This window comes from Mandrillus leucophaeus, unplaced genomic scaffold (genome assembly GCF_000951045.1).
Source record: "Mandrillus leucophaeus isolate KB7577 unplaced genomic scaffold, Mleu.le_1.0 Scaffold39, whole genome shotgun sequence".
Classification (NCBI taxonomy): Eukaryota; Metazoa; Chordata; class Mammalia; order Primates; family Cercopithecidae; genus Mandrillus; species Mandrillus leucophaeus.
The window spans coordinates 710,421-736,155 of record NW_012104142.1 but is presented as its reverse complement, the minus strand read 5'-3'; the positions used below and the strand labels follow the sequence as shown (position 1 = coordinate 736,155).

At 50.7% G+C, this 25,735-nt stretch overlaps 1 protein-coding gene across 2 annotated transcripts in view; it reads right to left on the bottom strand.

Annotated features, from left to right (window-relative positions):
* TSPAN15 (tetraspanin 15) overlaps positions 1 to 25,735 on the bottom strand; it is a 61,352-nt gene that overhangs the window by 23,636 nt on the left and 11,981 nt on the right. Inside the window, exons 2-3 of one of the 2 annotated variants that reach the window (XM_011991031.1) lie at positions 1,647 to 1,832; positions 309 to 383 (exon numbers count right to left, since the gene is read on the bottom strand). In XM_011991031.1, the coding sequence (XP_011846421.1) occupies positions 309 to 383; positions 1,647 to 1,832 (261 nt within the window). The remainder of the gene's footprint in view (positions 1 to 308; positions 384 to 1,646; positions 1,833 to 25,735) is intronic. The other variant, XM_011991030.1, reaches the window with a different exon arrangement.

Here is a 25,735-nt window from a genome sequence, read left to right as displayed (position 1 = left end):
ACGCTGTTTTGCTCACATGCTAAGCTCATTTCTGCTCAGCTTCCCTCTGCTGGGACCTCACTCGGCTGGCTCCTTTTACCATTTCAGCACGGTCCTCCCATCTCCTCCCCAGGCACTCTCATGTCAGCCTGCTTCATTTTCTTAGTCACTGCTTTACTTGTTCAGTGTCTGTCATTCTCTTTTAGCAGAATGAAAGCTCCATGGGGGTTATCTGCCCTGCTCACTGCTGCACCCCTAGTTAACAGCCTAAGGCACCCACAGTGGGTGCTCCGTACACACATGGCCGATACACAAATCCACAGGCCCACCTGGTTCCGGAAGGTCAAGGCCACCACACCACCAATGAGCTCCATGATGAGGCAGATCCCAAGGATGTACATGAACTGGAAAACAGAATTCACAGACTCACCTGGAGAGGGGCAGAGGGCATGTGTGGGGTACAGGGGATGCACCATCTGCTCCAACAGCAAGCACAAGGAGAAGCGTCCCTAGGGGAGCTCCTATCAGCTCCCAGGCCTCTGCCCCTTCCTCCCCTGAGAACGTGGACGTGGACAGGCAGGCCCCAGGAAAATCTGTCTCTGGAGCCGGAGGGCAGGCAGAGTGACTCAGCTGTCCCAGCCAGATCGTCACCTCCATTCGTCTTGGGGGTCTATGTGGAAGAGCACACCCTTCCCCCACCACCATAAGAGAGCTGGACCTCACTGCCACTGAGCCAGAGGGGCTGGGCCTGGCTTAATGGGCAGGCTGGGGCAGTATTTCCAGCTCCCCACAGAGAGCCCTCAGATGTGACCTCCCAGATCCCCCAGAGTGGGTGAGGGGGATGGCTGAAGCTTAGAGGATATGCACCCCCACCCCTGCCCTTTACTAGAGAGCAGGCATTATCCAAACTGATTTCGGCAACTTCCAGCCTCAAGTAGCACCCAAACCCGGTTTATAGCGGATTGCAGGGGCTTCCCATATAGGGGGAGACAATGAGGTCAAGAGACACACAAGTGCAGAGTGAATGGATCTGCCTACCCACTACCCCCAACTTTGGGGAGTCATCCCTCACCCCACAATAATGGGATGCAGATAGGATTGACTCCCCATGCCCCATCCCAGAATGGGCACACGGCCCAAGCCAGGCCCACCAGAGTCCTGGGACTTTGGCCAGAGCTGGTAGGAAAGATTCCCTGAAATCTAGAACCATAAGGACTCTGCTGGCCTGAGGCCAGCAGCGACCACCGCAAAGGGGGCAGCCCCGGCTGGGAGGGGCTGGGGAGATTGCCCAACCCTGACCAGTGACGCCATCTAAACCCGTGGACCCAGTGTGGGTTTGCTGGTTGCATGAGCTAATGACTCACCACCACCTCCTTTTTTTGTCTTTCCTTGCTCTCATCTGAGTGTGGTTTTTCCTACTCACAACTGAGCATCCAGATGAACACAGAGTTTAAGTAAGAGCAGTATTCCAATCAGCTTTAACATGCAGAAGGGGAGGTGGCCTGCGCACTCTTGGGCCAGTGTGATCAGATGGGCTGATCTAAGGAGCTCTCTAAAGGAGGTGGTTTGAGGCAGGGACCAAAGAAACTGAGCTGCCCAAGGGCACAGGGGCAGGCGCCGCAGCTCTCCTGGGGAGTCCCAGCTGAGGGGTGGTGTGGTCCACTCACTGCTTGGAGAAGGTATAGGTTGTCACGGAGGGACGCCAGCACACCAATGAAGGAGACCATGAACATGACGACGCCCAGGAGGATGAGGATGATGGCTGGAGCCAGGAAGGCACTTTCAAGGGTTTTATATTTCTGCCGCTCAACCTCTGCATAGATGCCCACAGATAGGACCAGGGCCCCGATCAGCTGCAGCAAGAAAACAGAGGGTGAAAGAGAGACTAAGGTCACTTGATTTTCCAAAGCAAACAGTCATCTGGGGCTGTGGTACCTGCTGTGTGGGAGGCTTGCCCCAGGTTACGGCACATAAAGGGTCCTGTTAGTGGCTGAACTGTTTCCCCAAAATTCCTCTGTTGAAATCCTAACCCCCGGTACCTCGAAATGTGACTATATTTGGAGACAGGGTCCTTAAAGAACTAATTAAAGTTAAAATGAGGTCACTAAGGTGGCCCTAATCCAATATGACTGGTGTCCTTATAAGGGGAAGAGATTATGATACAGACACGCACAGAGGGAAGACCGTGTGAACACGCAGGGAGAAGGCAGCGTCTACAAGTCAGAGACAAGCCTCAGAAGAAATCAACCCTGCAGGCCGGGCACGGTGGGTCATGCCTGTAATCCCAGCACTTTGGGAGGCCAAGGCGGGCAGATTACGAGGTCAGGAGATCGAGACCATCCTGGCTAACACAGTGAAACCCCATCTCTACTAAAAATACAAAAAATTAGCCGGGCGTAGTGGCAGGTTCCTGTAGTCCCAGCTACTCGGGAGGCTGAGGCAGGAGAATGGCGTGAACCCAAAAGGTGGAGCTTGCAGTGAGCCGAGATTGTGCCACTGCACTCCAGCCTGGGTGACAGAGTCAGAGTCCATCTCAAAAACAAAAAACAAACAAACAAAAAAAAACCCTGCCACCTTGATCTTGGACTTCTAACCTCCAGAACTGTGAGAAAAGAAATGTCTGTTGTTTAAGTCATTCAGTCTGGTACTTGATGTTATGGCAGCCCTAGCAGACTAATACAGACCCAATCTGGAGATGCCACTTTATAGGAGAGTACAGATGGGTTAGGGGAAATGCCACCGGCTGGAGGGTCAGAGAACATGGGTTCGAGCCCCAGCTCTGCTACTTGCTAACCCTGGCCTTGGACAGGCATTTCCATGTGATTCTGTGTTCTCATCTGAAAGACAGGCATGAAGACATTCATTTCTGCACTGCTCACACCACAGCTTTCGTGAGAGAATGAACGTGGAAACACTACAGACCTGGAAGTGTGAGGCCGCCGTGACCTGTATTAAACAGGCAGGTCACCCAAAAAACATTCCAGAAGTGCTCAGGGCGACAGACATTTCACACAGTACCATAACACAGAATTTACTTTCAGGATGACCACAGAGAAGGCCAAAGGTTGAAGCAGGAAGAATTTTGAGGGAATTCGCAAGTAGAATCCCTCACTCTCAACTTTTCTAACAGTGGACATGCTGTTACAGAACACCCTCTAACTTTCCACCAGGAAAACCCAGGCTTCTTGTTGCTTGTCAACTGCCATGTGTGCTCACCCCAGGGCCTTGGCACAGGCAGTTCTGCCTGGAATGCTCTTCCCTGACACCCGCATGGCTCACTCCCCTACCTCCTTCTCTTCTTTGCTCAGTTACCACCTGCAAACGGGGGCCCTTCAGGGCCACTTTATTTACAAATGGTAAGTTCCTCCCCGTGAAACTCCTGATCTCGTTTCTCTTTTTTATTTTCTCCTTAGAACTTACCCATATTTAACATACTACACTATTTCTGGTTGGTTTTTTTATGTTTTTGTTTTTTTTTTAAATTTGTCTTCCTCACTAGAACATAAGCTCCAGGAGGGGTTTTTCAATTGCTTCGGACATCCCCAGCACCTAGACATTCTGACACTGAGGAAGTAGAATCAGCATTTATGATCAACATCTGCTGAATGAACAAGATCTGGGCTTTCCAACAGACCCTCTGAATTCAAGTCAGGCACTGTCTACCCAGTCCCCTGACTGTCCAAGGATTCTGACTTTCTGGGCCACATATTCCAAAGGGCAGGGACAAGTCATCAGATAACTGGACTTCTCCACTAAGCTGAAGGCAGCATGGGAGAGTAAGTGGAAGACACGGTGCTGTCAGCTAGGGCCCAAGGAAAGGAAGGGATGATACAGACAGATGTTGGTGGGAAGTGACATGAGCATAGCCATCCCAGCGTCACCATGCAGAACACCGAGGAGGCTGCCCTTCCAGCCATTCACAGGGCTGCCTGAGCCTTAAACTGACTTCATGGGTCTCCTTACTGATCATCATGTCCTCAAGTAGATGTCCATGACCTCCTTCTAAAGAGAGTTAAATCCTGAGTAAAGGGAAGTGACTGCTTCCTCGTAAGCTTTGATGCCTGACAGGGAAGCCAGAAGTCAAACAAGCAGACAGAGCTTATGCAGAAACACAGGATAACAGAGGATTACCAGGAAACCATCTCACTTGGATCCAGTACGCTGCTATGTTTCAAGGCTAAGTGCCATTCCCCTTGGCTTGAAAATTAATCCAGGATTAGTGAGACCCTTCCCCCAGTCTAGAAGGATGCCTTTCCAACACATGGGCCAGGAGGGACTCAAGACACTGACAAGCTCGGCCACCAGCCACTTACTAACAAGTTGGCCTTAGAAGGCAGGACACACACACACACACACACACACACACACACACACTCACCCTCTACAGGAAAATGGAGACCATGAAAATATTTACTTTTGGTAAAGAAAGGTAAACCAGAGACTATCTGGTCAGTCATACTCCAAAACTCAGAACATGGAGAAATCACTGTTCGAGGGCAGCCTAAGTACCCCAGGTCCTCGGAGAGCAATGGTGAGCAGCCATTAAAAAGCCAAGTCCAGATTGGGCACGGTGGCTCATGCCTGTAATCCCAGCACTTTGGGAGGCTGAGGTGGGCAGATCACCTGAGATTAAGAGTTCGAGAGCAGTCTGGCCACCATGGCGAAACCCCATCTCTACTAAAAATACAAAAATTAGCTGGGTGTGGTGGCACGTGCCTGTAATCCCACCTACTCAGGAGGCTAAGGCAGGAGAATCGCCTGAACCAGCGAGGTGGAGGTTGCAGTGAGCCGAGATTGTGCCACTACACTCTAGCCTGGGTGACAGAGGAAGACTCCGTCTCGAGAAAGAAGAAGAAAAAAAAAAAAAAAAAAAAGGCCAATCCTCCTCCTCAGTGACTCCACCTGTGAGGAATCACTCACTAAACTCAACCTGGACAAATAAAAGAGCCCTGAGGCTCATCCACCTCAAAGCAGAGAATCATGGTTAAATAAGAACCCCATAGAGCATGGAAGTTTTCAGAGCCCACGCATGGACTAAATAAAATATTCAAGGACTCGGGTACTTGAGGGTGGCAGAGGTAGGGTTTTATCTTCCATTTTGATAAAAAGCATAATTCTCACCCTGTTGTGGAACCAACACAACTATTATATCTTAACATTTTCAGAACTGGCCCCATATACTTTTGGAAGTTCTATGTTCCCTGTTGTTAAAAAAAAAAAAATCCTTTTCTTCCTTGGCAGGATGGGGACAGCTGACATCCTTCCCCGTTCCCCTACCCCCAGCCTGTTCCCATTCCTCCTTCCTGCCTGAGGCTGTGCTTCTGAGTGAAGGTACTCTGCTTTGGAAACTATCCCCCAAGTACCGGAGCTGCCACTGGCCCCAATGCTGAGCAGAACTGACCCCAACCCGCTCCATAAAGGCAGTCAGTGGCTTCTTCTATTTTTACAAGCTCCCCAGAGCCCTGGGACCCACTCCAGAACACCCTTGCCAGCAGAAAACAAAACTTCCCTTGCTCTGATCTCACTCTCTGCTGTTATAAAGCATTGCCATTTCCTTGCTAGTTAGCCTTGAGACATTTCCAGACTATAAACCCCATGGGAAAAGCTCCCAAAGCAAATGTAAACCAAGGACTCCCTCAAGCCATCCTAGGCCCTATTTCTCCTGGTCTAGCAGAAGGAGCTGCCACCCCAACCCTCCCAGCAGCCTGGCAGGCAACTCCCAGGCAGCTCCTCATACAGCACAGGCCTCTCTGGCCTCCCCATTCAAGTGCCCCCAAGAGCAGCAGGCATGGGGAGAGGCCGGCATAAACCTTCCCAGGAACTTTGAAATTTCCAAATGATATTTACATCTCTGATGACATCAGTTTATCCATCTGAGGATAAAATTATCTGTCAATGCCAGCATGCAATCCCATCCGCTCCACTCCGCTAATTATAGCCTTCCACTAGGCAGCCGGCCACTCAGCTCTAGCACAGGAAGCAAATGGCCCATCTGTCAAGCAGGATGGCCTCAGCTAAACAGGGCTGGGGGTGGGGGGCACACGGCCATGCCCATTTAGGGCCAAAGAGGGAAAATGCGAGCTGCTGGCAGCCCACAGCCAAGCCCAAAAGCCCAGGCTTTGTGAACCACATGGCATCTTCAACAGGCTGCAGAGGAGCCCTGTGGCCCCACATGAACCAGGCCTGAAGGTCCCCTCTGAGCCCTGCATCCCGGAACCCTGCTTCCTCCTGTGCAGGGAGAGGCCCAGCTCCAGGCAGCTGCTGGGAAGCAGGAGACTCTGTGAGGCATTCCAGCACCTGTGCCTCCTGAAGGAAGCATCTGGTCACCCGTCCTGGCTGGCTCACCACAGCTGGGGCAAATCTGTGCTTAATGAGGACCTGCAAGGCCCATTTTCAGCCCCAAAAGGCAAACGCTAGGCTCTATTGTGTTCCAGGCCCTGTATTACTCTCTGTAGGCTCACAAGGGGCCAGAAGACTATTGAGAAGGGAGGGTAAGAGAGGCTGGAACTGATGGTCCCATGGATGGAATTTAGGGAGCTTTCAAACTGGAGATGGAGAAAAATCCACATCTTTACTTTTGTTTACCTCTAACTGAAATATCCCTTCCATGTGGGATGTGGCAACAAACTGAAGTAATATTAACAGCACCTGCAATTTTGTCAGCAGTAGAAATCTCATATCTTAAAATGTCATTTACATTCCTCATTACTTCAAACTTACGATAGTATTCGACTCACTGCTAGTCACTGCTAGATCTTGTGAGTGAATGTACTGATAAAGTTGCACATTATTACATCAAAAATTTGGTGGTATAAAATGTTAATAATTGTATCCTACTATAATTGGTTTCTTTTGTAACCGTGTGTATTTCATTTTATGCATTTAAGTATCTTGTCCTGAAAAAGGATCGATCCACAGGCTTCCCCAGAGAACCAAAGGGTCCCTAGCACACAAAAAGTAAGAACCCCTGGTTTACAGGAAGCAAATATCATTCCTGCCAGGAGAGGTGAAGAGGGCTCTAGGAATTTGAATGAAAGGGACAGGGAAGAGGGAGAGTGCGGGACTTCAGGATGAGCCCCCTGTCGGAGCCCCAGTTCCTGGAAGGCCCTGAGAACCACTTCATTCTGCAACCGTCTCATGGAGCAATCGAGGTCCAGGGCTCCATGTTGGGCCAAAACAAAGCGCTTTTCAGATTTTCTAGCTTAAAAGGGGGTGGGGAAGAGCTAAACTCCAAGGCTTGAGAGAGGTTTTGAATAAAGTGAGACTAGCAGGGCCCCCTCCTCCTGGCCAGAGAAACCCTGCACCTCCCTTCCTGAGGCCCTCTGCCCCGAGGCCCATCCTGCCTGGCCCCGGGCCAAGCCCACCCTGCAGACAGTCACCTGCTCTGCACACTGCTGCCCCAGCTTCCCCTGTCCCAGAGCAGGGTGCTGGCGGGAGCAGCAGAGGCAACAGAGGAGGCAGGAGTTCTGGGCCTCCATGGGTGAGCTCAGTACCCTTGGCCGTGTCACTCCCGCTTGTGGGCCTCATTTTTCACCTGTAAAATGGTAAAGCCTATTGGCTCTTATAGTGATTATGCTGTGCCACTATCCTGTCAGGGGTCATACCTGCATCATCTCATTTCCTTTCATCAACATACCCCCTCAAACACCCAAGAAACGACTAATCTCGTTTCACAGACTAGGCCCAAAGAGACTAAGCAGCACAGAACCCATGAGAGAGTCAGGATTCACAACCAAAACTCTGCCTGGCCAGCCACTAGGGCTACCAGACGGGCCTTTTGTGAAGAACTGGGGGGAAAGAGGTGGAAACACCTTTGCAAAATACAAAGCCGACAACAGCAGAGCAGCAGTGCTGAAAGAACTTCCTAGATGATGCCAACACCTAGTGTGGTATCCACGAGCCACGTGTGGCTAGCAAGCTCTTGAAACGGGGCCCTGGTGCCTGAGGAACTGAACTGTCCATGTTATTTTGCTTTAAGTTAAATTCGACCACAGGTAGCTGGTGGCCACATTTTGGACAGCACAAGTCTAGAGCGTCTCTCACTGGTGCTGCCCCTCACCACTCCTTCAAGGTTCCTTTCTGAAGGTAGATTCCATCCTTATAAAAAAAGGTGGCCGGGTGCGGTGGCTCACGTCTGTAATCCCAGCACTTTGGGAGGCCGAGGCGGGTGGATCACAAGGTCAGGAGTTCGAGACCAGCCTGCCCAATATGGTGAAACCCCACCTCTACTAAAAATACAAAAATTAGCTGGGCATGGTGGCGCACACCTGTAGTCCCAGCTACTTGGGAGGCTGAGGCAGGAGAAGCACTTGAACCCGGGAGGCGTTGGTTGCAGTGAGCCAAGATCGCGCCACTGCACTCCAGCCTAGCGACGGAGTGACACTCTGTCTCAAAGAAAAAGAAAAAGACACATGCTTCAACCCTCCTGCCACAAGCTAGGGAAGGCTCAGCAAGTGTTCACCAACTTACTCAGGAGAAAACAGTCTTCTCTCCTACATCGCCAGGGCAGCTGGGTTCCTGCCTTCCCACTCCCCTTTCCTGTAAGGAAAGCAAAACAGACCAAGGATAGGAGGTCCTGGCAGTGCCCCCAATCCAAACTGCTATAGGGCCCATTCTGTCTCCCCTAGGGAGCACCAGCCCCACCTCCAGGACCACCAGGCCATACTCTAAGCTCTGGGGACACTGAACCTCCATCCCACTGACCTGGCCCTACTTATGCTTGGGGAACGGGGCTCCCCCACAACCCCAAATCAAAGCCAGCTCTTGAGAAAGCAGCAGAGGCTGCCTCCCGCCACCAGCAAAGACGCGTTCACTTGTCTTTGTCACTAGTACTTTGCTGTCAATCCTGCCTTGACTCTGGACAGGACTTCTTCCTTTATAAAAACTGGACATCAAGTACAGAGAACCTAGTTAATTGTAATCCTTGGTCCCTGACATTCTCTGACACAGCCTCTTTTGTTACTCTTTTTTTTTTTTTGAGACCCTTTGAGACAGGGTCTCACTCTGTCATCTGGGCTGGAGTGCAGTGGCGTGATCATAGCTAACTGCAGCCTCGATCTCCTGAGCTCAAGTGATCCTCCCATCTCAGCCTCCCAAAGTGCTGGGATTACAAGTGTGAACCACCATGCCCAACTTTGTTTGTTACTTTTGTTAATGTCAGAGCACCATTGATCAAACCAGTCCTTCTGTCCCCACTGATCTGCTATGACTCCACTGTCATACTCTAAGGTTTTCCATAAGCCTGGGGCTGTTTCTGGCTGTCTCCTCCATTGGTTGTTCTGTCTGTTTCTAAACAAACCTCCTTATTGTAATAACTTCAGTTTTACAACACATCATGCCATCTGGTAGGCCAAGTCTCTTCTTCCTGTCTTCTTCAGAAGTGTCCTAGATATTCTTAGATCTCGAATCTTCCATACACATTTTAGAATCATCTTCTCAAGTCTCAGGAAAAAAATCAACTGAACTGAACTTTGATAGGAACCACAATGAATCTATAGATCCGTTTGGGGAGAAATGGCATTTCTACTCTAGCAGGTCTTCCTGCTTCTAAATGGAATAAATAGTAAATAAATATTTATTATTTGTAAATTATCCCTTATTAATATTATTAAATAATAATCCCTTCTTATTTTATGTCTTCTTTAAACAATTATGGCTTCTTTAACAACAGTTCTCATTGCCTCCCTCAAGCTTTCCACGGTGTCTGAGCAGAGCTGGAAAAAGACATCTAAAGTCTTGGGTTCATCAGTTCAAAGGTGACAAACATGGCCTTTGGAAAACAAACCTCTCTAGGAAGCAAAGTGGGCACACCAGTCTGTTTTGCTACCCCTCCTGTTGGCAATAGTTGCAGAAACTTGATTTAAGACTCCCACAGGCACACAGCACATTCCAGGCTGTGAAGGAGCTATGCTGGGAGTTTTGCAAACCCGTTATTCAATCCAGCCAGGGCAGAGAGTGGAATTTCTCATCAAGGACAACCACAAATGAATGAAGTACAGGGTGGGAGTGGGGGTGGCATGCCTTGGGCTGTTTGGGGGAAGAGTTTGGGGACAGGCAGGTAGAAGCAGTAGAACAAATAAGTGACCAAGGCATTCTGAGACAAGATGCAGAGCAATTACTTCCTCCTGGGGAAACCAGAGAAGGACTCTGAAGGATGCACGGAGTTTGACTTCACGCAACTGGACCCTCCCTGAACACAGGGACTGGCCTAATATATCTGCTGGAAGAATAAATCTGAGAAATGGTTTATGGCTTCAGATGCCTGTAAGCCCAAAGAAGGAACTCTGCGATGATCCCAGTCTGGAACAGAGCCTTCCAAGGCTTAAGGATGACTCATGGTTAATCGGAGAACCACAGAAACAGCCATGGGAAGGAGAGTCAAGAGCGACTTCATCTCTACCCAATACCCTCCTCGCCTTGCTTTTCTTTCTCCCTCACTCTCCAGACCTCTCTGTCTCTCTCTCCCCACCTTCCATGTGTCTGAACCAAGAAAGTCAGAGCCTGCCTCCCAGGGCTGTGTCCCCAGCGTACATGGGAAATGGTGTCTGGTGATTTTGTTCACAGATCTCAGCCCCGGGTGGACCTCCGGCCAGGCCCCCGCAGACCCAGCTGACTGAGTAGCCAGAGGTCAATCAGAGCAGAAGACAGTGCTCCCGGATGCACCCTGGACGTCTGGCCCTGGTGGCGAGACAGGAAGCCCCAGCTCAGGCCACTGCCGGCAGCATCCTCTGTCTGGGGTTGGAGCTCCAGCTGAGGGGTAGGAATGGGGAATGGAGGCTGGAAGTCTGGGTATGGGCTTAGGGAGCCCAGGAATGAAGAGCTGGGTGGGGTGGGGTGGGGTGGGGCTTGCTTCCTCCCAGGGTAACCACTCACGGGTATATTCCTGTGTCAAAGCATTGCTGGTCACCCCTCCTCCTCCTTCTGGCCAGGACCGTGTCCCTCTGCAGCCCACAGCACCCAATCAGCTAAGCCTCCACCACTCACGACTGTAGGCCGCCGCCAGCAGGAGTGAGTGAGATGGCCCAGGTCTTCCTTCTCTCAGACCCTCTGAAAGGAGACACGGGCTCACAGAGATGACAGGAGGCCTTTGCCCTATACAACAGCCTCCAGTCCAAGGTCCTGGCAGCCTTTCGGAGCCCACCCTGTCTGGGAACTGCTCCATGCATCCCCTGTTCCTCCACTGGCCTAGGGTCTTCCCTAGAGACTGCCTGAGAGTTATCCTCATGGGGCCCAACGTGAGGGCAACAGGAGTTCCAGGAAAGGGGTCTGGGAGTGCCCTGTGGTCTCACTCTCCTGACCCCTCTGGGCTGCCGAGACGAGAAGCCACCATGAGGGAGAGCCATCTGAAAAGGAGCAGGCGGTGGGGAGAGCAGGCGCAGGGAGGAGGTGGGCGGAGATGAAGGGAACTCCAACAGCAGGAGCCGAGGATGTGAGGCTCAGTCAGAACTGCCGGCTCCCAGGAGACACCTGGCTGAGTCGGGCATATATAAACTATCTCTACACAACTTGGGCAATGCTAAGGCTTTTGATTATATCATGGATCTTGTTTTTAATGTCAGATGTAGTTCTCTATATAAAAAAGAAATGCCTCAAATTGCTTTTTACATATGTGGCCCTTGGTTTATTCTTTCCCCCTTTGCATGGAATCCCACATCTGAACTGTACCCTTTGCCCCTGAACTATGGATAGAAGGCAGAGGCGGCAATCAGATCTCAAGTGTCTGGAATGCGCAGGGCCTTAATGAAGACATACGGCCCCAGTTCAAGGGCTCATGTCTCCAAAGAGGACAAAGGGGAAAGGAAAGGAGCACTGGGCAGCTGGTCACATGGGCACCCTAGGCTCCAATCCCAGCTCTGCTACCAACTCTTTGTGACCTTGGGGAAGTCCCTTACCTTTTCTGAGCCTCAGTTTCCCAGTTGGCATGACAACCCCCAGGGTTGCTCCACTGCTCCGGGAGTCCATGGAAACTCCCCTCGAATCCTGGCATATAAGCAGACTGCGGGTGGCCCGTCTCCTCCTCTCGCCCCACACAATGCTCTGACTCCGTCCCCACGGGCTGCCCTCTGCTGTCCCACCTAGCCCAAGGATGTCACATTTCTGCAAGGGTAAAACCCTAAAGCAGACAGCAATGCCTTCCCTCCCCAGCCTGATGAAGGCACACACCTCCAGCACTGCCTCCCATAGCAGCCTCAGAAAGGACATGGTTTCCTGGAAATAATGAAGCCAAAAGGGGCTCATACCCATCTTCCAAGCTCAGCTCAAAGCCCTCCTCCCATTGCTTGAGCCCAGGAGATCACGGCTGTAGCAAACCATGATCGTGCCACTGCACTCCAGCCTGGGTGACAGAGCCAAGATTCTGTCTAAAAACAAGAAAATGCCCTCCTCCCCTGGGAAGCCTTCTTGGATCACCCCTGCTACAGGGATATCTCTCCACTTCTGAATATCTATAAAACCAACAATGGGAAGCCCTTGCTGGTAGTGACATTGACAGCATTAACTATGCTCTTTGGACAGAGAATTCCAGGTATTTCTTATGGACAGCATGCAGGACATGGTGGCAAGATCCAGCAACACACACAACTTTGCCCTCAACAACTTCACAGTCTGCACGTACTATGCAAATGCATTAGGATGTCCCAGAAGTTCACAGAAGTTTGGTGGCTTAGTTACCAGACCACACTCTCCTCATGGAACCCAGACAGAAAGTGGTTAGGGCCCAAGCCTGTTCACAATGGCCAAGTAAACCACGATGTCCTGAAGCCAGATGCCACGCAAAAGCTCCTGGCACCCAGCAGGCACTTAGTAAATGTTACTTCTTCCCCAGTAACCATGTAGTGCTGTTGTAATGCTGACATTTCAAAACCCAAGTCAGAAGCCAGAAACCATTTCCCCTTCAGACCCTCTTTGGTCCAGGATTAATTCCAGGGAGGGAGGAGTCCCTATTCTGAATTCCAAGGCAGCACTCACTGATTCCACATACATTAAGCACCTCTTATGTAGCAGACATTGGGAATAAGCAGATGAGTTCCTGTCCTCAAGAAGCTCTGTCTGGTGAGAGACCTACCAGCACATCAACACATGTGGGAGTCATCAAAACCCTGGGGTAGATGGGATCAAGTGTGCAAAGGCGCCGGAGAGAAGGAGACACTAAATGAGAAAGGCAAGATCAGGGAAGGTTTCCTGGAGGAGGTCATGTTTGAACTGAGTCCATTTAATGGACAAGCAGGAATTCCTAAGGTGGACAAGAGGGATAAGGAGTTCCAGATGCCCATGAAGGTACCACAGGAACGGCAGGTCAGGTCAGCAGAGCTGGAATCAAGGACAGGCAGAGGACAAGGGAAGGGGAGGCAGACAGGGAGGTTCACAGAAGCCACAGCACCAAGGCCAGGTCTCATGGGTTAAGCCAAGAAGTCCATTTATTCATATGACATCTATTGACTGAGTGGTTGTTGCACACCAGGCATTATTTAAAGCCAATGGGTCTCAAAGTTTTTGGCCTGAAAACTCCTTTTCATTCTTAAAAATGTTTGAAGATCTGGAGCTTTTGTTTATGATGATATCCATCAATTATTTACCATAAATTAAAACTAAGACTTATTTTAAATATTTATTAGCTCATTTCGAAATAACAAGAGACAGCTCGGAGCAGTGGCTCATGGCTGTAATCCCAGTACTTTGGGAGGCAGAGGTGGAAGGTTCACTTGAGTCCAGAAGTTCAAGACCAACCTGGGCAACACAGGGAGACCTCATCCCTACAAAAAGTAAGAATTAGCCAGGTGTGGTGGCACGGCTCTGTGATCCCAGCTACTTGGGAGGCTGAGGTGGGAGGATGGCCTGAGCTCAGGTCAAGACTGCAGTGAGCCGTGATTGCAACACTGCACTCCAGCCTGGGTACTAGAGTCGAAAGAGGGGAGGGGAGGGGAGAGGAGGGGAGGGGAGGAAAGAAGGGAGGGGAGGGAGAGAAGGGAGAGGGAGAGAGACAGAGAAAAAAAGAAAGAAATATTGATTTATATGTTAAATAGCATATTTTTTTATTTAAAAAATCCCCCCAAAAAAACACACAAAAACTGAGTGAGCAGAGTGGCGTGGGCTCTGCATGTTTGTAAATGTTAACGTCTGGCTGCTGAGAAGGCAGCTGGATTCTCAGATCTGCTCCTCATCGGCTCCATTGCCACATCGAGTGTTCAGGTGCCTCTGGGACACTCCATCACATGCTCCCGAGAGAGTGACAATAGGAGTCTTAGTATTACTATGAAAGTGGTTCTAGATGCAAGAGCACCTGACAGTGGAACCCAGAGGTCCCTAGACCCACTTTGGGAGCTACTATTTTAAGAACTGGATGTGCAACGAGAGCAATGAAAGAAAACCACAAAAATCCCAGCTTTGGTGGAGCTCACATTCTACTTGGGGAGAGGCAAATATGTAAGAATAATATCTACTATGCTATGGTTATAAGTGCTACCAAGAAAGATAAAACGGGGAAGAAGGCTAGGGAAGCTGGGGAAAGTGGCCATCAGTGTGGCCAGGGAAGGTGACATTTGAGAAAAGACTTGGAGCAGAGGAGGCAGCAAGCCACACGGATATGTGAATGAGCATCCAAGCAGGCACCATGGCCTTGGGATGTGCCTGTGTTTTCAAGAAACAGCAAGGGGGATGGGGCTGCTGGAGAGGGAGCATCTAGGAGATGAGGCAGTGGGCTGATCAGGAAGGAACTCTGAGGCCACTGAGAAGACTGACTTTTGCTCTGAGTGGGTGGGAGGCACTGAAAGTTTGCAGAGAAGTGCTCTGTTGCAACTGTGATCTTATTTTATTTTAAATAATTGAGACGGGGGTCTTGCTATGTTGCCCAGGCTGGTCTCGAACTCCTGGGCTCAAGCAATCCTCCCGCCTTAGCCTCCCAAGTAGTGCTTGCCACCACGCCTGGCTGTGATCTTTAAATGCGTTGCTTGGACTGCTATGCCAAGAGACTGGGAGATGGAGGTGGGATGGGCCGGTCAGGGAGCTACTGTGGTGACCAATGTGAGGTGACAGTGGCCTGGACCACAGTGGGCATGTGAAGGGTGTCCAGAAGCAGGCAGTGTATTTTCAGGCTGGAATAGGGAAATAATTGAAATAATTTAAGCAGGGGAGTCTCATATTCAGATTAACTTTTAAAAGTTCTTTCACCAGAGTGTTTCACATCAGCCTATGTGTCCATCATGATGGGGAAAGGTGCCATTGCAATGGAGAGGGCTGGTCAAGTTCAGGATGGCCAACCATGGTGTGTGCTATCTGGCTTAGTATTACTATGAAAGTGGGGAAAGTGGCCATCAGTGTGGCCACACACCCCTAATGGGATATTCCGTACTTCCCGCTGCACCCCCTGTGAAATGCTCCTGCAGGAAATGTGTGGCATGACCTAATCATGAGGAAGCTGTGAAGCTCTGAAGCAAATCCAGACATTCCACAGATCAAGTGGCCTGGAGGCTTCAAAGGACTCAAGAGAAGCAAGGATAGTCTAGACTGGGGGAGATTAAAGAGATATAGAGCCAGAAGTAATGTACAAACCTTGGTTGGATCCTGGATTGGGTAAAATATCAGCCACAAAGGACATTTGGGAAATGAGGTGCTTTCCAACACCATCAGCCAGTTCTCTGATTCTCTTGAGAGACCAGCTGGGTGTCATACAATGTAATTCAATTCTGACACCATTTACCTGGAGTTAGCATCAGATCCCACAGGTTAACGTGCTCAAGCCCACGAGATTAGGCTGGGCATGGTGGCTCATGCCTGCAATCCTAGCACTCTGGGAGGCCAAGGTGGACAGATTGCTTGAGCTCAGGAGTTTGAGACCAGCCTAGGCAGCATGGCGAAACCTCATCTCTACAAAAAAATACAAAAATTAGCTGGACATGGTGGCGTGCACCTGTAGTCCCAGCTATTTAAAAAAATATAGTATTATTAAAAGTAATGGCAAAAACTGCAATTACTTTTGCACCAACCTAATACTTGGGAGGCTAAGGTGGGAGGATTGCTTGAGCCTGGGAGGTAGAGGTTGAAGTGAGACAAGATCAAGCCACTGCACTCCGGCCAGCCTGGGCGACAGAGTGAGACTCCGATGCAAAAAAAAAGTCTACAAGATTGCCTGACCTTCAGATGCCAATCACAAGTCCAGGACTCAAAGTCTGGCTGTAAGTCAGGGGTTCCCACAACCCCTTCCCCAAGTTTCATAATTTGCACGAATGGCTCACAGAACTCAGGGTTACTTGTATTAACCAGTTTATTACAAAGAATACAACTCAGGAACAGCCAGAAGGAGATGCACTGGGCAAGGTGGGCAGGGAGCTCCCAGGCCCACTCTGGGCCCACACCCACCCCTCAACACCTCAGTGAGTTCCCAAACCCAGAAGCTCATCTAATCTCATTGTTCAAGAGTTTTTCTCTTCTACTGGTTGAGAGAACAGAGAGCCCAATCTCCAGCCCCCATCCCCCACCACCCACACCCTTTCTGTCCAGCCTATGGGAGAGGCTGAACTGTCCAACCCTCTAATTATTTGGTGTTTCTGGTGATTCGCCCCATCCTAAGGCCGTCTAGGGCCTTACCCTAAGTCGTTTCATCAGCGTAAACTCAGGTGTGAGGAAATGGGCTCACTATTAATAACGAAAGGCATTCTTATCAGGAAATTCCAAGGGTTTTAAGAGCTCTCAGCAGGAACTGGGGACAAAGAACAAACATATTTCTTACAACACAGGAATGTCATAAGAAATGTGGCCTGTGTGTAGGACTGAAAAGTCTGATTTCATGGTGATTTTTTTTTTAATCAGATGGACAGCAGTGGTGTGAGGAAGAATGCCCTTTCTGGGAAGCCGAATGCTGGGGTATTTAGAGGAGTGGGGTCACAACGATTGCAGCCTCCTTGTAGCTAGGTTGGCAAAAAAAAGAAGTGGTGTATTTAGAGAGAGCTGTTAAGGCAAGATGTCCACAACTGATAACTCAGAGGTGGGCAGATGTTCTTTGAATTCTTCCTTCCATTTTTCTGTGGGCTTAACTTAAAAAAAAAAAAAAAGTCCATTTCCCCTATCGCAGCTTGATACAGGAAGTATTGATTAGGGGATACTCCAGCCGCCTGATAATGCTCCCCGTCTGGTATGAGAGAAGGGGGCTCTCTCGGCCCTACCCCAGCCTATCCCAAGCATCAGAACCAAGGAACAAAGAGCCGCTGCCCCACACATCAGTGCACTAACTTTCCAAGAGCCATGACCCGGCCACACCAGGGCACACTGGGTCTCCCCAGGCAGGCTGCGGACCGCCAGCTGGGGGTCTTTCAGTCCTTTAGAGCATCTTTCCCCAGTGCCTGGCACGGGGCCCAGTGTGTGCACCTGGTGATTAAGGGTGGAGATTCAGGGAGCCTTGGGTCTGGCTGCCAGAAACCGATCAGCTCTACTAATGAGACTGTGGGGGAGGGGGCGGAGCCTGGAGTCTCGTGGGTGGGGACAGTTTTCCAGGCAAGCCTTTCCTAATTGACTTTCTGAATTTCCCCTAAGCAACGAAAGGAACCACCTGGCCCCAGAAGGTCTTGGATCAGGGACAATGTAGGCAAGTAACACACAACAGTCCCCACCAGGACCCCAGAACCTATAACATTCAGGGCCTCAGAGGTCACCCCTCAAGTTTCAGATGCACTGGGCCATTGTTTATCAAAAAGAAACCCAAAGCAATGTATAAGCTGTGATGCTGCGTCCTGATTTTTTTTAATGCGCTATGAGAGATGTTTTAGGGACAATTAGGTATGCTTTGGCATAAACTTAGTATTTTCTTAGGCATGACAATGGTGTTGTGGCTATAACTATATCCAAGAACATTCTTTTATCTTGTCTATAGCAAGCAAGTTCTATGTTTTCCAAGAAGAGGTTTTTGTGTGTGTGTGTGTGCATGTGTGTGTGTGTGTGTGCATGTGTGTGTGTGTGTGTGTGGGTGTGTGTTGTTTTATTTTGTTTTGTTTAGAGGAGACAAGGTCTCACCCTGTTGCCCAGGCTGGGGTACAGTGGTGTGATCATAGCTCACTGTAGCCTCAACCTTTTGGGCTCAAGCGATCCTCCTGCCTCAGCCTCCCAAGTAGCTGGGACTGCAGGCACATGCCACCATACCAGGCTAAAGGAAGAGGTTTATTTACTACAGGTTTGAATCTTTCTTTGCCTAAAACTCCAGACCAGATTCCATGCCATCAGGAAAGTCTCAGTGGCCACAGGCAAGGGTGAGCTCACCAGAGGCCTCGGTCTGGTGGCCTGTTCTGGCCTGGAATTAATGCCCAAACCAGATGTTTCACTAACTGCTACCCTGGAGCTAAATACAGGCTGTAATGGGAACCTGCCTATTACACATCCAAGTGCACCTATTAGGAAACAGGGTGCCGAGGGCTTTAGAACATGCTTCTCACTGCATGGGGAAGAGGCCTGGGGGAAGGGAGAGGGAGGGTCGCTTGTCATCTTAAATCCTTTTCTCCTCTGCTTTAAGAATATCAGGACAAGAGAAGATGCATGCAACAAGCCAATATGACTGTGAAACCCTGTGCAGAAAGTGGCAGCCCGGAAAGGAGGTAAATGTCAGGAACGGGCTCCCAGAGGGCTGGCGCTGATGAGACCCAGCAAAGAGCCTAGGCCAGCTGGAGGTGCTGGACCACTTACGAGCTGCGTGATGCTGGACAGACCATCTCCCTCAGAGCGCCAACTGCCTCTCCACTGTGACATGGGAATATAATGGTCACGCAAAGGAGACTCTGAGGTGGCGAAACTACTTTGTAAATGTAAGATGCTGGACCATAATGAGAAGCCACTTCCTTAACAGTCAGCAGTACACAGACTGTGTTAAGTGTCTGCACCTGACCAGGAGATGCCACACTGCCTACATTCTCAGAAAAGAGGTGGAAGAAACTACTAAGAACTCCCAGTGTCTCCCAAACTCCAGCCATTCTCTTATCACGTCTCCACGTGGTCAGGTTGGCCAGCTACTTCCATTATTATTAACTCAATGTTTTAATAAAACCTCACTGGCTTTTCTTACTCAAGTAAATACGGTCCTGACCTAAACTAATCAAGACCTACACAATCACAAGTTTGAGGTACTAATTATTTTTTTAATACACATCACACTTCCCACATGCACATTAAAATGTTTAAATGTTCCCCCATAGCCCACCTACAATCATCTCGTGCACCACCAGGAATCAGCGGGGGGACGCTGATCTGGCCCAACCTCATGATTTTGCAGATGGGAATCTGAGGCTGAGAGAGAGGCTGGCACTCCCACCAGGTCACACCGCAAATTAGCCCTCACTCAGCAGCTGCAACCCGGGTCTCCCATCTCCCAGGCCAGAGATCTGTCCGCCACAGGCCGCCCTCCCTCATCAGGAACAAGACTTCTCACGCCCTGGCATATCCTCTCCAAAAAAAGAAAAATTTAAGGATGCATTTCTGAAGGACAGTGATGCTGGCCTCACTTCTGCCTTCCTGCGGCTCCAGAGAGCCAATGGGACCTGGGCCCTGGCGTCTGGTGCCACTTCGGGTCAGCTTGCTCCCTCCATCCCAAGGTGGCAACCAGCCCACCTCCCTGGGAGAGCCTGTGGTCCCTGCCCTGGGGAGCTGGTGCTACTCCAGCAGAGATACCAGTCCGTGTGTTAGCAATGTCTTGTAACTTCTACATAAAGTTACTAATCTAGCCGGGATGGCCTTCTGGAAGCGCAGAGCCTCGGGGAGGATCAGAGACACCCTCATGCTTAGAACATGTTTGATGAGTGACTAAATGACCAAACCAATGGACAAACAACACATCCTCAAAAAGTCCATCTCTCTAAGAAAAGTTCTCCCAAGAAAGAAGAACAAACATCTAGGCCAGGAAGGAAGCGGGTAAGTCTGCCGAGAGAGAGAGGCTTCACACCCCACCTCCAGTTCTCACGAGTGAGTTACCTAACTCTGAGCATCTCCTTCCCAAGTGCAAATGAGGCAAGAGCAGCGCTGTCTCTTAGGCTGCTGGAGGATGAAATGAGAGAATGGCTAGAAAACAGCTCAGCCCAGAGCCTGGCACACAGGAAGAGCTCGTTAACTGTTAGTTTTAAAGACAATATAGGACAACCTAGGAGGATGCAGAAGGCACAACCCAGCTAGACAGAGTGTGGGGGAATTCCTGGCTGAAAAAAAGTCAAGTTTCATTCCATGTGAGGCCAGCACCAGGAGACCACAGTGGAGAAGGAAGATACTGTAGAAACAAGCAGGCCAGAAGAAGGCCCCACTCCATCTCAGGGTCTGTGGGTACCTGAACAACTCCTGCCCTCATCTTGTCTCTGCTCTCAACATGAGTCTACCCGCCTAGTGGTTGGAAAGCCAAGTGGCCACTGCCACCCCCAGGGGAAGCCCAGAGCCCAACACCCTGAAGCTAAGTGTCTCTGCCACAGCCTCCTGGGAGCCTCTGGCCAGGCCTGCTTGCTCCACCCAGATCACAGAATGTCTGCAGCTGTCGGAGCATGCTGCTAGGACTCAGTGAGCGCCAGCTTCTCAAGGGGACAGGGACAGGGCTGGCTTATCTGTTCCTGTGACCCGGTCCCTCCCAGGTCAGAGGCTGAGTCAGAACCAAGCCAGAGACATGAACAGGGTTCCCTCAGCCTGGGTTCTGACCCGGCAGGGAACATTCTTCTCTTCTCTGTGAGAAGTCACAAGTCAGCACTCTGTCCCCACACCCTGGCTGGACAGGAAGCTCCTGGTTTGAAACCACTGAGTAGTGTCCATTGTCCCCCCTGCACACTAGAGATTGTCCCATTGGCAGAGTTTTAGAACCAGGGGCACATGCTGGGTAGACTGGGGCTTGGTTTCCTTCTCTCTGAAAGGAAGGGGTAGCACTAGATGCCCTCTATGGCCCCTCAAAGTTCAACCCACTGGAAGTCCAGGCCACATACTAACTGCCCCACACAATGGGTGACGCTCCTGTTCTGAAGCTGTCAGGGAATCCCATGTTTTACAGCTCAGCTTGGCAAGCAGTTTTGATTTAACTGTTTTCACAACTGGCAAGTCCTTCCCGAGAGCTAGCTCGCATCTACCTTCCTCAGTTTTAACCTCTTTCCATCAGGTTTTCCTTGCAAAGGGGAAGCCCTAAGAAACCAGCTGTAGGGCATGGCCCCCGGCCTGAGGAGGGGCCAGAAACCTCACTACCCACAGTCTCACTCCTCCCCCAGGCCCCCTGTTTTCACCCTGCTCCTTCCCCCTTGGTTTTGAGCACAACCCACAGAAGGAAGGTGGTTCTCGGGGCCCTGCTCAATTGGGCCCCTCCCTAGTAAGGCCACCTGCTGAGGCAGAAGGGCTTGCATTTTCCTATGGCTGCCCGAACAAATGACCACAAATGGGGTGGCTTAAAACAGAAGTTTAATCTCTCACCGTTCTGGAGGCCAGAGGCCAAGGTGTCTACTGAGCCATACTCCCTCCAGAGGCTCTAGGGGAGAAGCCCTCTTGCCTCTGCCAGCTTTTAGTGGCTCCCAGAGTTGCTCGGCTTGTCTGCCTCCGGCTTGTCTGCCTCCGTCTGCTCACAGAAGGCCATGTACTCAGTTCCCTCTGTGTGCCCATGGCCTCCTCTTCTGTCCATCTCAAATCTCCCTCTGCCTTTCTCTTATAAAGACACTTGACACTGGATTTAGGGCACACTCAGGTCACCTAAGATGATTTCATTTCAACATTTTGAACTGAATTACATCTGCAAAAACCTTTTTTCCAAATAAGGTTACATTCACAGGTTTTAGAACCTAAACATACATACCTTCATACTTTTTTTTTTTTTTTTTTTTTTGAGACGGAGTCTTGCTCTGATGCCCAGCTGGAGTGCAGTATCACCATCTCGGCTCACTGCAACCTCCACCTCCCAGGTTCAAGCAATTATACTGCCTCGTCCTCCCAAGTAACAGGGATTACAGGCATGTGTCACTATGCCCGGCTAATTTTTGCATTTTTAGTAGAGACGGGGCTTCACCATGTTGGCCAGGCTGGGCTCTAACTCCTGACCTCAAGTGATCCACCCGCCTCAGCCTCCCAAAGTGCTGGGATTACAGGTGTGAGCCACCGCACCCAGCCAAGAACATACCTTTTTAATGAGGCCACGACTCAACCCACAACAGAGCTCACCCGTCAGAGTGAGAAATCAAGGCCTCATCCTTCTGCTAACTGGCCCCTAGCTTACCACCATGACCCCAAGCAACGTTCTCTCCCCTGTTTGGCCCTCTTTCACCATCTGTGAAGTGGGGATAGATCACCGCCTGCCACATCTCTCCTATGGGGGCCAGAACTGGGGTCACTGACCTGGAGATCACAGCCAGCTTTCCAACACGATAATCCTGCATCGAGACTTCTCAAACTCGAGATATCATTTAAGGAGGAAGAATTATCACCGGCCACCCCACAAGTTTCTGAATCCCTGACTCATAAAACTCAAGCCTGATTCTATAGAAACTTATTCGGTTACAAAGGTAACCGCACAGAAACCTTGTCTTTAGAGCACATAAAAGAATGTTTTGAAGATAACCAAAAGGAAAGCAAAATTCTACAACTCACAGACTCCTCTCCCTCCCACAACATACATCCTGGTTCCCTGCAGGAGAAGCCAGCTCTCATAGTCTCCCACATTCCCAGGCCAGTGGTCTCCACATACCTCCACCAACCCTTCCTCACCCACATGGGGCCCTACTGACTCCCCCTACTCTTCTCCCAAACCCCTGGCTACAGTGTTCTCTTTCTTTCTGGGCCTCTCCCAACTGTGTTTGCTAACTTTCCCCAGCTCAGAGAACCTGTCCAGATTGTAAGAGAGGTCAGAAGAAGGTCTCAAATCACTCAGGATTCACCTGCAGAGAAAGGTGTCCTGGAAATCGCCAGTACCATCAGAATTCCCTTACAGATACCACCCGGAGCTGTGGTTTCGCCTCCAGCTGCAGATTAGAATCACCCAGGGAAGTTTAAAAATTATAGGTAGGGCCAGGCGCGGTGGTTCATGCCTGTAATTCCAGCACTTTGGGAGGCCAAGGCAGGCGGATCACGAGGTCAGAAGATCAAGATCATCCTGGCTAACACGGTGAAACCCCGTTTATACTAAAAATACAAAAAATTAGCTGGTTGTGGTGGCGGGTGACTGTAGTCCCAAGCTACTCGGGAGGCTGAGGGATGAGAATGGTGTAAACCTGGGAGGCGGAGTTTGCAGTGAGACGAGATCGCGCCATTGCACTTCAGCCTGGATGACAGAGCGAGACTCCGTCTCAAAAATAAAATTAAATTAAAAAATAAGAATAAATAAAAATATTACAGATAAAGCTGGGTGCGTTGGCTCATGCCTGTAATCCCAGCACTATGGGAGGTGGAAGCAGGCGGATCACTTGAGACCAGGAGTTCAAGACTAGTCTGGGCAACATGGTGAGACCCTGTTTCTACAAAAAAAAAAAAAACACAAAACTTTAAAATTCGCCAGGTATGGTGGCACATGCCTGTGGTTGTAGCTACTCAGGAGGCTGAGGTGGGAGGATCACTTGAGCCCAGGAGGTCAAGGCTGCTGTGAATCATGACTGCACCACTTGCTCTGGGTGACAGAGCAAGACCCTGTCATTATAATTATAATTTTTTTTTTTTTTAATTACAGGTGCCTGGGCCTAGCCCAGACCCACTGAATCAGAAGCTCTGGTGATGGGGGCGGGTCGGGAGTAGACACGTGTCCTTGTGAAATCCTCCCAGGGTAGGAGGCCTTGAGCCATGAAGGCCAGTACCTGGCCAAGAAGGTACTGTCTTTTGACTCTGGGAAGTGACCTAGTCTCAGAATCCTGTGCCGTCTCAGCAGCCGACACCCCACCCTACTGCACCTAGGAGATGGTCCCAATCTGCCACAGGGCGGGCCAGAGGCTGGCCTCAGCCCACCACCAGCCACAGTGTGCCCATGCCTGCACCCAGCACCTGGCACATGGTGAGTGCCCAGAAATGAACACCCTGACCCCAAGCACCCACAGTCTCCCCACACTGCACCCAGCACAGCTGGAGAGGCTGGCATGGCCAACCCTCTGGTAGGAGATGGGAAACAGCCTGGGTGGGTAGGGGGTGCTGTGTCACTCGTATAAGGTCACAGGCAACATCCTGAGAGGGACTTCCAGCAGCCCCAGGAATCGGGAGTTCCTGCTCTCCCAGGCAGTGGGAGGGCTCTGAGGAGGGAAAAACAAGCCCGTCTGGGCCAAGGCTGTTTTCCTTCCACCCTCCAGGGAAACATTTGCTTCCCTGCAGGCCCAGATGCAAAATGTCTTGGCGAGAAAGTCCCTTTTGGAAAAAATTAAAACCCAACAGGCACCTTTCCCACAGTGAAATGGTTCTTGTCTCAGGAACAGATGCAAATGATGGTTCTCACACAAGTTACTTCCATGCTCAGGCCTCAGTCTCCTCCTCTGTAAAATGGGACAAGGCACACGGGGTCATTCTGAGAATGCAGAGAGATGACGCAAAGTGTGGCGAGATACGCGGCAGATGGCGTCTCCTCCCAGCATCTGCATGAACGGTTACCCAGCCAGATGCCCACTCAGAGCTCTGTGGGCACTGCCTCATCCAAGCCTCACCCCTGTGGGCAGCACAACAGCTATCCCCTCCCAGCAGACAAGAAAACCAAGGCGCAGAGAGTGTTCCATGACTTGTCACATGGACATTCTCCTCACCCGCCAACCAAGAAGTGCTCATCCTCCTCAGCTCTGCTTGGCCTCCAGACCTGGTCTTCCCAGAGGGCATTTCTGACCTCAACACTCAGGCCCAAGAAACATTCTGCAGCCCGCCCTCCCTCTCCCAAGACTCATCTCCACTCCTCTCTGCGAGGCCTCCCTGCCCAGTGAAGCCCTCAGAGTCCTCCCAAGGACTCCTCTGTAAAACACGACAAGACTCCCTGTCCTGCGCAGCTCGAGGGTCACTCTGAGAATCCAAAGAGATGAAGCAAAATGTGGCAGTCAGGCCACCACAGTCATGCAGCCCAGCTCAGACTGGCCCTTGATGGAACCAGCTCCTCCAGCCAGTTGGTCTGACCCTTTGGGCATGCATGTGGTCTTTTCCAGGGACTGGGCCCTTCCCACCCCTTAGTTCCTGGGTTACCACGGCACACCACCAGAGGCAGAGATGGCTGCCATCTGCTTCACAGGCCGACCCTCTAGCTGGGGAAGGTGACACCGTAAGTCTATGGTGTCTCTTCCTCACCTCCACTGGCTCAGGGGCCTAACTTGGAGCTAAACAACTCATGCTGACTGAGGGCTAGGACCTCTCAGAGCCTTGCAGGACACTTCTCAGACAGCCTGCCTGGCCCTGCGTGCCTGTTGTGGCCCAGTGCCTCTGACAGTGTGCCATGGTAGCCAAGAAACTAAGAGGTGGGAGGGGCCCAGCCTCTAGAAAAGACCACATGCACGCCCAAGGGGTCACACCATCTGACTGGAGGAGCTGCTTCCATAGCCATCTGTTCTAGGCAGGCTGAGTACCCCTAGGGGCAAAGGAGCCTCCTCTGACAAGACGGATTCCAGAAGTTCTCATCTCATCATCTCATCTCATCTCATCTCATCTCATCTCATCTCATCTCATCTCATCATCTCCCCAGCTACCCCTGGGCAATGCAAGACTCCCAGGTGACTCTCCCTCCCTCCATGGGCGGGGGGCCCTAGAGTCTCCCTCCCTCCGTGGGCGGGGGTCCCTAGAGTAGACCCTGTGCTTTTGTACCTCTCATCTCACAGGATCCTCCCCATCGCCCTCT